The sequence below is a fragment of the Ochotona princeps genome, chromosome 31 (genome assembly GCF_030435755.1).
Source record: "Ochotona princeps isolate mOchPri1 chromosome 31, mOchPri1.hap1, whole genome shotgun sequence".
NCBI lineage: Eukaryota > Metazoa > Chordata > Mammalia > Lagomorpha > Ochotonidae > Ochotona > Ochotona princeps.
Window position 1 is genome coordinate 2259630 of NC_080862.1, and position 13097 is coordinate 2272726.

Here is a 13097-nt window from a genome sequence, read left to right on the forward strand (position 1 = left end):
TATTACTCATCTACTTGCTGGCTTTTTCTTGGATTTCCATCTTTTCTCTTGCTGCTCTGTAGCAATGGCACAGTTGGCTGTGTTAAAAATCTATCCTCTTTTAAAAATGTATATACTTTGATATCTTACAAAGGTTTTGATTGATTTGGTCTACTAAAATATCATTCATATCTGCTGTTCAAAATTCTGTCAACATGACAACCCAAATCATGACAAGATTTCATCAGTCAGAAGAATGAGTTATATTTGGGTTGGCATAGGTACAGTTATGGCAGAAACTAATTTCTTTGCTTAACTCAAACATTTCCCCATAATGCGTTGCACTTACATTGCATTGATCAATCTGTGATTCTGCATGTGCAAGGAGTATAAAATACTATAGTAGTGATGCTGCGAGCTTTTCTGTACTTGGGGCGGTTTAAAGGATAAGGTTCTGCTTATATTTATAAGACAAGTTCATATACGCCTTCACTTTGATTTGGGACTTGCACATAACTACTTGTATTTCTTTGTGCTGCTAATTGATTTTCTCATAGAAAATAAAAATACATTTTGTTGAGATAATCATTAAGGCCATTAAATAAAAGTAACCTAATGTAAGTGGTTTTCTGATTAAAAATGTCACTTTAAAATAGTTTTTAAAAGTTGTGTACAAAAAAAATCAATGGCTAAGACAAAAGCACGAATTTAAATATTTGAGCTGAATTGAGATGTACATATGAAATTTTCATATTAAAAATATACAGGTAAACTAGCTTTAAATGACCAATGAGTTATAAGTTATTTCAGCAGCTACAAAGAACAAATAGTATTTAAGCAGAAAAGCATAACTATGACAAAAGTAATGAATTAAAATTTACAGTTCATTTGATTGGAATGAGTGAGTTTAAGAATCAATTATAAAAAATATTACATGTAATAAGTCTGTTAATCACTGATGTGCCTATTAAGAGAAATGAAACTTGTATTGTAATATATCACTTATCCTGTTCTGCCTTATTAATGACAGCAGGGATAGTTGCTAATAGCACAGGAATTATGTATGCAATCCCTGTAATAATAGGAGAACTGTAAGATGTGTGTGCAAGAAGGAAATAGGTTGATGGAAAAAGCATGGCTGAAAGTGGCCCTGCGATTCTTGCCTTTTGAAAAGAAGTAGCCGGTGAAATGTGCAGGTCTGTGTGACACTGCCGGGGAGTCAGGACTCAGAATGAGCCGGCTCTGTCTGCCTTGCAGGATGGGGTCGTTCTTTGCCCCGAGTCTCCCGGGCATCAACATCCTGCGGCTCCACACGTCCATGTACTTCCAGTGCTGGGCTGTGATGTGCTGCAATGTTCCCGAGGCCAGAGTCTTCAAGGCGTCCCGATCCAACAACTTCTACCTGGGCATGCTGCTGCTCATCCTCTTCCTCTCCACCATGCCGGTGTTGTACATGATCGTGTCCCTCCCGCCATCCTTCGACTGTGGCCCTTTCAGGTGACGTGGTGTGTGCACGTGTGTCCTGTGGGGTGGAGGGGCAAATGGCTACGTGTGTTTGTGTGTGTGTGTGCACAATTGCATTTTGCTTGGAGAAATGATATCCTTTGGCCACGCAGCTCATTATGGGACTTGGGGATCCCTAGGCAAGTTCCATCTGTTTTCTCATTTGAAAATTGTAAAAAGGGAAATAATTTATGCTGCTGTAAGTTCTTACTGAGTGACATGCGAATGATGGATCTGAGCTGTTTCCATCACAGGATGTAGCAACGAACAGGATTCCTTCACACTGACGCTGGTGTGAGAGTTTTCCTGATGCCGGCCCATCCCACTCAGCCACAGCCGCAGCACTTTTCTCATGAGACCACCACCTCGGAAGGAGAGACTTCCCCATAGGTTAGCTAGGAAGCGAAATGATTATTAAGCAAGAATAAGTAGAAAGTTACTTAAAATGCTATATGCTAGTACAAAGATTAAATGTATTCCTTAAATATAATCACAAAACTGTCACTCTAGTTAATGACCAGGAATCAAGAAAGTTCTTTGATTCAAGTTGGAAACGTATTTTGCTTCTCTTCCTTGGGACAGAGATTTCGTAATGACACGTAACAGAAAGCAAAGTCCTAGCGATCTTAAAAGATTTCATTTCCTGAAGAGCCTTGGTCATTAATGTGATGCAAATGTCCCCAGGAGCCTCTGGATGCTGAGTCACCAGCCAGCAGACAGGTCAGCTCTCTGCATTCTGTGAGAAGGCCTGTGAATGACAAGCATGGAGCTATCCTGGCTACGTGCAGTTCGCTTTTCATCTGTCCCACTCAGGCTGTTAAAGTCCGAGGACTCACTGCCCACCGACCGAGTATAAAGAGAGGCAGGTTCACTCTGATACTAGAAGGATAGAGCTAAGCTAACTGGAGCTCTGTCACGCTCGGGAAATGGCAGTTGACAAGACATGTTCTTTTCCGTGTGCATGTGTATATGTGTATTGCTTGACCGCTGAAGTAAACAATGTGGACAGTGACATCTGGAGACTAAATATGGAATTACAGCTTGAAGGAGGCATTTGTCTTGTTTAATCCTTGGTAACTCTCAGAGTTGCAAGTATGAGAGATATGCTACTGTAAGACTTTAATTGCAAACTACTCACACCACTTAATATCTAGGATAACTTTTAGGTGCGTTTTAAGGTGTTTAACTGAAAGTTGATCCTGTGCAGTAAAACTTAGCAATGCCTTTAGCTATCACAGAGTGTAATTAAGGAACGGGCTGGTGGTTACATAGCTGCATTCCGATTTAAAACACTGTTGACCAAGCCCCATAAGTGATGGTGTGAGTTTCTCTCTTTAAGTAGTAACTCCTTTTGCCGTACCCTGAGTTACTCAAGCTTTTTACTGCACACCCACTAGTTTGTGTAAGGCATTGCATCTGATTTGAACCTAGACTGTCCTTATTGGCAAATGTAGGTAAAATTACTGCACATGTGTTACTATTTCGAGATCAAGAAAGTTAAAATAGTTTTACTCTAACGCTGGGGAAAAGGTAGCTTTATAGTACTTGGTTCATTTTCCTCTCACTTTCCTCAGTTTGGAACAAAAGAATGGTTATACAGGGCTTCGTGCCGTGGCCTAGTGGCTAAAGTCCTTGCCTTGAAAGCCCCGGGATCCCATATGGGCGCCGGTTCTAAGCCCGGCAGCTCCACTTCTCACCCAGCTCCCTGCTTGTGGCCTGGGAAAGCAGTTGAGGACGGCCCAAGTCCTTGGGACCCTGCACCTGCATAGGAGACCAGGAGGAGGTTCTTGGCTCCTGGCTTTGGACCGGCATAGCACTGGTCATTGCGGCTCACTTGGGGAGTGTCCAAATGAAGATAATTACTTTTATTGTTCCACTGCATTTCCTGAAAATTGGCATTTTTCGCTAATCATGCCAAGAATTTTGAATACTTATTAATTTTTTAGTTTCTCACATACTTAACTGCTTATGGAAATTTTACTTTTAAATAATGTGATTTATATCTTACTGTAAAGATAACGTGTTTATCCTAGAGAAACCAGAAATTGTGGAAATTTAGCATTAAAGAAAAAAATATGACCCATCATTGAAAGAGTTAAAACATTTTGGCATTTGTATTCTGATTTCCTCTTTATGATGACTTTAAGCAGCTGAGCTCATTTACTCAGTACAAGTTCAGATAGAATTTGTATAGATACAACTTTGTGACTGCTGTTACATTGTTCATGTAAGGTTTATACTTCGGCGTGTCCACTTTCCTGAAGTTTCTAACTGACTTGTGTTTTCATTTCTGTAAGTCTAGAACACAGTCTTGTACGATAATTTGTTAATGAATGAATAACGACTGGTAGTGTGTGCTAGGAGGTGGTGTAGTCTTGTGTTCGTGTAGAGGTAAATTCACACACCCAGTGTGTGTTCGGATCCCGAGAACTGTTCAGTTAAACAGAAAGTGTTCCCCACAGACTGCGCATGTCTGGAACACATGGTGCATTGGCTCCGTGGTGGCCAGCGCATCACTGGCATGTATAGCCGGAGACAAGAGGACTTCAGAGGATACTGCAGCACGGCACACTGGGTGACCAGGGAGGAGGGATTGCTGGGGATTTAGAGATGCTTCTCTAATTTGACTGTAATTAAGACATCTGGACTCATGTTTCTGGCAAGACTCAGTTTGGAAAAGGGGACCCAAGAATGCGAGATTTGGCTGGCTTTGTGTTGAAACACCCTGTTAAGATCTTTTTGCAGGGCCCGGTGCGGTATCCTAGTGGCTGAAACCCGCGTCTTGCATGTGCCGGGATCCCATATGGGCACCTGTTCATGTCCTGGCAGCTCCACTTCTCCTCCAGGTCCCTGCTTGTGGCCTGGGAAAGCTGTAGAGGACCACCCAAAGCTTTGGGACCCTGCACTTGCAGGGGAGACCAGGAGGAAGCTCCTGGCTTCGGATCGCCTTAGCTTTGGCCCTTGTGGCCACTTGGGGAGTGAATCAGTGGATGGAAGATTTTGGAAGATTTTTCTGTCTCTCCTTCTCTTTGTAAATCAGACTTTCCAAGAAAAATAAATAAATCTTTTTATTTTTTAAAATATATTTTTGGAGTAGACATGATTTAATAACGTTCTAGTCCTCCTACCCTGACCATATTCATCAGCTCTGACCTGAGATGGGAGGATGGATTTTCTGGTTCTTTCTGATCCTTCGCTGTATTCCATATGGCTACAGGTAAGGGATATATCAGTTAGAAGAGAGGAATGATGAAGCTGCATTGGATCAAAGTAATTTAATCTTACATTATTATCTGGAAGCTGCATCCTCCCCATTATGTATCTTAAGTCTTATTAATTATTGTATAATCTATAACTTTTGAAGCAAAATTTGTCCCCTTCAGTGCTGTGACTGTTGACAGAATACTTGATGGCACCCTCTGCCTGATGGACGGCAGTGTTAGTTCTGATTGAAGGGAGAAAAAAGATCTGATTTGGAACTTATGGGTCGTATTTACTTAATAGTTAAAAATGCTCTATTCTGATGATACATACAATTTGGTGAAACACACCCCACATCTTTTCTAAAACATATGTATCTGTATCAAAAAACTTTGTACAGTGAATATGACATTGAAATTATAGATAATCTAAATTAAGCTAGCCTGCTATCAGTTTTCCAACTGATGGCAGCAGGTGATCCATGGGTGGGTTAGAGCAGTGCAGCCTAGTGACATTCAGAGGGAACACTGAGAGAAACACCTGCTGTTCCCTGTGGTAACTGTTACCCTCTCTGTTGAAAGATGAAAGCATCGCATGGGAAGAGCTATTGGATTACATGTGGATTTTATTCTGTGGGCCATTCTTTATGCTCATTTCCAAAGCCAGTTACAAACTAAACATGTTTACTGTGCCCAAAGAGTTCATTCTCCAACTGCTGGCTGAGAGGGCAAGCTTGGCGGCTGTTTGCAAAACATATTCATTCAATGAAACCTTTAGAAATGCGGTTTGTGAAAGTCTTCTAATGCTGTGACTAATTTATTAATAGCTTTGGCTGTGTGTTTTTGTTGGGACGCCATTTCTCAGATCTTATCTGTGCGTTGACAATGCATGGGGCCAAAGAATCAGGAATTGCAGCTCGGTATAAGATTTTTAATGTGAGAGAGTGCGGGCATCATAGAAAGATTTCTAATGATTTCGAAGTAACCATAGTTCCCATAAATGTTTCAAATACGTTTTTTTTTTTTTTCCCACCCACCCCTTTTCTTTTCTCAGTGGCAAAAATCGGATGTTCGAAGTTATCGGTGAGACGCTGGAACATGATTTTCCCAGCTGGATGGCGAAGATACTGAGGCAGCTTTCAAACCCTGGACTGGTCATTGCTGTTGTGCTGGTGATGGCGTGCGTACCTCCCCTGTGTGGACAGTCTTTACGCTGTGCTTCCTGGCTCCTTGGGCGTGTCAGCCTTTCCAGCTCTTTCCTCCCCAAGGGCTGTGCTGTAACCCAACCAGATTCAGGGCTGATTACATGTTATTGAGAGCTGAAATGCTTGAGGCATATTCTTATCTTATTGGATGGAATTCACAGCCGTCTGCATCTGGCTTTGCCTCCCCAGGATTATAAGATTTGTTCCCAAGTAACCAAAATAATTATCAGTAAACAGCTAAAGCCAGGGAAACATCAATGTGAAAGGCTACATCTAATCAGTATGTTGGAGTGCTCCCCGCAGCCCACCCCCCAGCCCACCCCCCCAGCCCTTATTCCACAAAGCAGATGGCTGTGCATGTGCAAAAATGATGAACCTCGAAGCTAGGGACCCCTGGGAGGCTCCATAAGCTGTGTTTTAGAACCAAGAGCTTGAGGGGTCTTAATAATCACCCTGTGTTCTAAGAAGACTGTCAGTAAGTGTGTTTATGCTAATAGAGCCAGAGGACCAGAGGGTCTTGCCAATGTCACTTCAAAGTGATTTCTGAGGAAGAACTTGGCAGGAGGCTTTGTTCCCATAGAACTTGTATTGGCTTCGGAGTCTTGGTCAACCCATATACACTTGCCTCTAAAATAAAATACATACTTACTACGGACAAGCCAAGAAAAGCACCTCAGTTTTTCCTTTAAACCCCAGAGCGCCTCCTGCAGCATCAATCAAGAAGGGCAGGGATTAATCCACCCGAGACACTTCAGGAACAACATTGATGGGAAGGGTGGATTTGTTTGGACAAAGGCCAAAGGAGGAATGCTCAGGTGCAGTCTCCCAGTGGGTCGGAGTAAATGAGCTGAGAATCCAGCCAAGTTGTTACCTTCGTCTTGGCTGTTGCCACAATCTCAAGTCTCCTAAGAGAGGGGGCAGGAGTCATACTCAACATTATAGATTTTATAAACTAAGAAACTGAGTTCCAGGAGGGAAGTGAGTTTCCTGCTACGTGAGACACCGAGAAGGCAGTGCTGGGAGTTAAATCCGTTGGCAGGGAATCCAGTGTTCACTTCCTTAACCCGTGATGTCTTCTTCTATGCAGAAAAGCTGTTGGGAAAAATCAACAGCAAGACAGATCACTATTACCCATTAGAGACCCGAACGACACCTCTGTCGAGTGCGGCGCATCTCGCCAGATGGCCATCAAAGTGATTTCCATTCTCTACATTTTCATGACAACAGTGGCATGTTAATAGATACCCAAGGATCTCTGAGAGTCAAGGCCATTTTAGTGGCCTCAGTGGGGTCTTGTTCAGACCATGCACACACAGTAGAAATGTCCTGGTTTTTGTAATGGTATTCTTTCTTTGCTGAGGGATGCCCATTGTTAACTAAAGGAGCAGCTTGATTCAAATGCCACTGTCTGCAGGTTGAACAGTCTGCTGGAGGTGTAGACCAGGAGCCAGTGCTGCCATTGCGGAAACGGACTTCAAGCTCCTATCTTCTCAGTCTCCCTGATTTTTTTTTTTTAACACATTCTTGAGTTCTGGTTCAGTGGAGACATCAGATGGGCTAGAAGCTGGTAGTCACGGATGGGCCAGACAGCAGACATTTTAGGCCAAGATGTCACTGAGGGTCTTAGTGAATACTCACATAACCGCTTAAGGATGTAAAAAGAATTTTGAGTTCATGGACCAAACTAAACAGCCTGGGGGCTGAGCTGGAGTTGGAAGTCTTAATCCTGCTCCTTATTGGCACAGCCTGCAAGGCAAGTTGAGACCCAGGAGGGACCAGTAAAGGCTCTGACAGGTTAAGTGTTAGCCCTGAGTTTCTGATTGAAAACCCAAATTTCAGTTTATTACTGATTTTATGGTTTTTTTTTTTCAGACCCGGAGGCCTCATTTTTTCTTTTATGGGGCGCATACGGTTGGCTTGGCTTTTTATTACCTTTAATTAAGAGACATTTTGAATTTCCCCAGTGGTTCTTTCAGAATGAGCCTCAATGGTTTTGCAGCATTTGAGTAGAGTTCGGGTTAGTTCTCCGCAGGCAGTTGGATCCCTTTGGAAATGAGGAAATGAGTTATGGCAAGGCAGGGAACCAGTGTTGAGAAATACAGAATCCACAAACGGAAGTGACTTCTGAGGTCTTTGACTTTGCCCACCAAATCAAGGGAATGTTCTAAGCAAGTCCTTGTAACACACACATTTATCAAACACCAGTGTGTGTGTGTGTGTGTGTGTGACAGAGACTCTTTAGATACTTGCTTGCATGTGTGTAGTTTCAAACTCCCTCTGCTAATATAAGAGACAACCCAGTTAAACTGTATCAATAGTTGGGTTGCTAACTCCAGATGGCCCATGAAAGATATTAGCTGGCAGGTTGGTGAATGGAGGAGAAGTGTTCAATATCCAGCTATTTGCCACGCAGAGCAGTATCACTTTCATTTTTAAAGAGCATTTCTTTTTCTTTGTTCATTTTCTCCGAAGTAAAGATGAGACTACTGCTTTTAGCAGAATTGCTAGGTTGCAATTTGCTTTTTCTGGAAGCATATTCTTTTATAAATTTTTTTTGAGGGAAGGAGAAATGGAAACAATATATTTTATGGAAAAAAATCCATGTTAATTTACTACGCCTGTGAGGATTATATTCCTGTTGTAAAGGCCAAAGGAGAGAATTTAAGGTAGAATGTAATTTTCCTTTTTTGACACGTAACATCAATACATCTTCCTCTCTCTTGGATACCATTGCCTTTAAATTAAGTTGTTTTTAATTACAACTTAATATGATGTCAGTGTGTTTCCAAGAGGAAGCTAGTCCCGAGCGGAACCCTCACTGTTAGCTACACCGTACAGGTGGCGTCCGCTTGCACCCTCAGCGTAGGGTTCAGTCAATGTCAATTCACAAAGAATCTTGAGGAGCTGAAAGAGCATGCATTTATTTTCTTATTTATTTATTTATTTTTACATTTAGTTTGACCATCTATTATCTCAATGCTACTGCCAAGGGCCAGAAGGCAGCAAACCTGGATCTCAAAAAGAAGATGAAAATGGTAAGCATGCATTTCGTAGCAGCGTCATCTGACTTGGTGTCCAGGAGGGGCAGAGGGCGGAGCCCTGACTGCTCCCGTCTCTTCCGGTGTAGCAAGCGCTGGAGAACAAGCTGCGGAACAAGAAGATGGCGGCCGCCCGCGCAGGTCAGAGGCTGAGGGGCGCAGCTTCTCAGCTGTCGGTGTCCTCCCCTGTTGCTTTATTCCTCCAGACGGGGGGCGTTTGACGGTGGGCGGTCTTCCTGAGGCAGGCGGTTCCATCCACAGTCCCCATGGCCCATATTTCAAGTCTTCGCATTGTATCCAGGGAGATCAGTTGGTTTATGAGGAATTTTAAAAGGGGAGAAAGAAAAACTTAGGAATGTAAATTTAACAGTAGCCTTTTAAAAAATGAACCTTGAATACCGATAGAAAATGAAGAAAACACCCCAAAGTCACATAGCAGGCACAAAAGCAGACTCTCCCTTGCGCATTTTGACTGTTTTTGCACATTGATGGAAACAGTGGGCAGATCCCAGGGCCTCCTTGAGCTCATCACACTGGCTGCCAGCAGCCTCTGATCCATTAGCTGTGCTTTCTAAGCCTGCTTAATTTTAAAAGTAAATTTGGCTGATTATCTTCTCTCAGTCTTACTTTCTCTCTTTTTTTAAGACTTATTTATTTTTACTACAAAGTCAGATATACACAGAGGAGACAGAGAGGAAGATCTTCTGTCCAATGAGTCACTCCCCAAGTGAGCCGCAACGGGCCGTGCTGCGCCGATCCGAAGCCGGGAACCAGGAGCCTCTTCCAGGTCTCCCACGCGGGTGCAGGGCCCCAAAGCCTTGGGTCGTCCTCGACTGCTTTCCCAGGCCACAAGCAGGGAGCTGGATGGGATTAGAACCAGCGCCCATATGGGATCCCGGGGTGTTCAAGGCGAGGACTTTAGCCGCTAGGCCACTGCGCCGGGCCCTCAGTCTCACTTTCTTAAGAGTTTATTCCCACTTCCTTATCTTCAGTTCTGTAACTGTCATGTTTGGGAGAAGGCAAGGGTTCACTCCAGAGTCTTTACTTCCGTAGCTTAGGCAAACCTTCATGTGTCCTACACCAAGAGAAGCAATGACTAGATCTCTCTCTCTTTTTTTTATTGTGTCCGGTCCATAGCTCTTAGCTGAGAAGTGATGACTGTAGACATGAAATCTAAGAAGGGATTCCATTAGTGGGTACTGCTTAGGATTATTTAGACTTTGCAGATGAGGAACTAGAAGTGCATACAACACATATCCCAGCAGTGCTTTTGTGTAATAGAACAGCACCAAATTCATGCTTAAAATGGTAAGTGGAAAGTTCTGGACTCTAAGCTAAGAATTCTAGTTGAGACTTACTGTTCCCTTAATGAAATAATGCTGCAGTGTTTTAGCATGCCATCAGCTGACTTTCCATGCTGTGTGCGGTTCCACAGTGAGTACGCACTGAGCAGTTGTTGGACAACGAGGAGCTCTTGCTATGGAGAGATTTGAAAATACTACATCTCCATGTTCATTACATTTGCAATTGTAAGCAGCGCAAAAAAGCAAGACTTTGATTCTCCCGTAATTGCAATCTATTAAATTTTATTAAACAAATATAGAAACATTTTGAATAGAAAAGTGGTAAGTATTAAAGCAGAGTAGAGCGCAGCTGGAAGATCCACATTTCAGACAGCCTCACTGAGAACAGTTAAGCAGGAACCGAGTTCAATCTTCCTTTGTGGGATCATCGTTTTCTCTCTTTTTTAACAGCCGCGGCTGGTGGTGGCCAGTGACTCTCAGATAGCTGGACGGTTTCTTTCTGTTGAAGACACAAACCCTTGTTCTACCCCAGATGGATTATCGAGGTCATGTTCTTCTATAAAAGCATCATCAGTCCCATGTAGGCCAGGGGTCTCCACCTCTTCTGAATTACAGATCTGTCCCTGCGCTGCTACGTTTTGCTCTGCTCTGTTCCCCTGGCCTGGAATGCGGTAAATTGCAGGTGTGACCTAGCTATGTAGGCTAGGATGGGGGTTAATTTCAAAAACAATGCTTGTTTGCTAAAGCCCATTTCTTCAGCCTTGTCTTCAGCATTTTACCTTCCTGCTTTTCCTTCTAAGCTCAGAAATGTCTGCAGAAAGGCCTCCTGGTAATCAGTTATGACTTACCCTTTAAAACCAACACCGTTTTGTTTATCATCACAAGAAGGTCACATTTTTAAATTGATAACTGAATTTCTACATACATATAATAATGCATAAATTATAAGTGGATAAATAATGATATTAACAGTACAAATTCATGGCGTTTACATCCAATTACTGCTCCAGGCTTTGGTGCATTTTGTGCCAGGTACTTTAGAAAAAAGAAAATAAGGAACTCACCTACTTTTACAAGAGCAGAAAAAAATATATATTTTTTCCTGATCCCACAAATATACACCCAGCCTGGATCTGGCATGAGGAGTTGAGTCGCTGGGCGAGCGGCCTGAGCCACTGGGGGGAGCTCTCTCGCCTTCAAGAGCTTCTTGACTCTGAACCAACCCAGCTCTTCATCAATTCAAATAAGAAGGAAGAGAAAACCAATACCAGAAGTGACTGCTGGTCCATGCAGTGTGTCTGTTTGAATTTAAGTGACCATTTTCCCTGAGCTTGGTCTCTCATCATTCTACAGTTTTTTGTCGCTTTGTTGTTGAGGCTAGAAAACACACTTTTGTTTGTGGGCTTTTGTGTCTTGGCGAGTTGAAAGAATATTGTAAAATGAGCATCAGAACTGACTGCGAGCATGCATGCCCACTTGCCCTCACCAGCCTGAGCAGCACGGCTCCACTCTCGCCCCTCTCTGGAGCCACGCCAGTCCACCTGCCAGCCTGTGCAGCGGCCATGGTGATGTGTGTCACCCTCCATGGAGTTTCCGCTTTCTGATCTCATGTTGACCAGAGCGCGAGCTCAGGCGTCTCCTGCCAATCCTCCTGTTGATCATCTTTGCCCGATGGCGTCGCTTCTCCGGCACACCACCTTCATGACAGGCTTCCTTGAGTGCGTAGGGCTTTAGTTATGTTTACCTTCATGTGATTTTCAGTGGTTCTTTTACGCACGAGTCGTCTTTCCCACACAGATTGTAAGCTCCCTTTGAGCAGGGATCGTGTCCTTTTGTATGCCTGGGATAGTGCTGTGCACAGGTAGGCGCGGAATAAATGCTTGTTAATTAAATTGAATCAATTTAACTTACAGCAGTTACATTATGACATTAAAACAGTTAATTTGCATGAAAAATGTTACTGTGATGAAAGAAATGGATTATGTGTTGATGGTCCGAGTTTATTATCTGATTAGATTGGAATTCTGATGAGTAAATAAAGAGTTGATTTCAACTTGGAAAATTTTTGCTCTGTGGTAATCATATCAGTTATTTGATGTATTATATTGCTGAATTTCCGGTGTGGTTGATACTCCCTTGCTCTGCCTCATAAATGTGGTGAGAGGTGATGAGCTGTTCCCCCAAGACGTCCACCTCCTCAGGGCAGCGTGCTCTTTGAGCAAATGTTCAAGTGACGAATACTCAGATATGATAAGCAAAGTTTCGGTCTTTCTGTCAGTTGAAAAATACTTTGAGTTTTTAAACCACCTAAACACACGCCTGAGTGGAGCATGCTGGTTCGTCCTGCCGTTTCCACAGAGGCAAAAATCCCAGACGGTGACCGCTCCTTCAGAGCTGTTTGAAAACTGTTCACGTTGGCTGGCGCTGGGGTGATCTGATGGCCAGCGGTTATTTCTGCATTGTTATTTCCATATTCATGATCAGGGCTCCAGGGAGAATTCAGAAGGCAACGAAGCAGGAATCTAGGTGGAAAATCTATGCAAAAACTAAATTTACTTAACTGAATTATTTTATCATTCATTTTAAAAAACCCAGAAACTGCGTTTACACACATTCTTTGAATTGTTGCTTTCGCCCTTTGAGGAGTACACGTGATTTAAACCATCTCCAAGGATTTATAATAGCATGAGCCTGATCAGGACTGTTTTTTCTTATCCTAAAGGAATCGTCATGTTTTTCTTCAAGTCTCTGAACCAAAAATATGTATCAAAATAAAAAAATAAACAGGTTGTCAAAAACAAGAAGCTTCAGAGTGAGAGTGGCAGGTGTTCTTAGCTTCCCATGTATGTATGCATTTTTTAAAGAGAC

General features: G+C 42.8%; 1 protein-coding gene across 1 annotated transcript in view; it reads left to right on the top strand.

Annotated features, from left to right (window-relative positions):
* TMC1 (transmembrane channel like 1) overlaps positions 1–10862 on the top strand; it is a 79703-nt gene extending 68841 nt beyond the window's left edge. Inside the window, exons 17-21 of the mRNA XM_058657300.1 lie at positions 1237–1476; positions 5737–5862; positions 8844–8922; positions 9015–9066; positions 10680–10862. Coding sequence (XP_058513283.1) covers positions 1237–1476; positions 5737–5862; positions 8844–8922; positions 9015–9066; positions 10680–10702 — 520 coding nt within the window. The 3' untranslated portion in view covers positions 10703–10862. The remainder of the gene's footprint in view (positions 1–1236; positions 1477–5736; positions 5863–8843; positions 8923–9014; positions 9067–10679) is intronic.
* The last annotated feature ends 2235 nt before the right edge of the window (positions 10863–13097 follow it).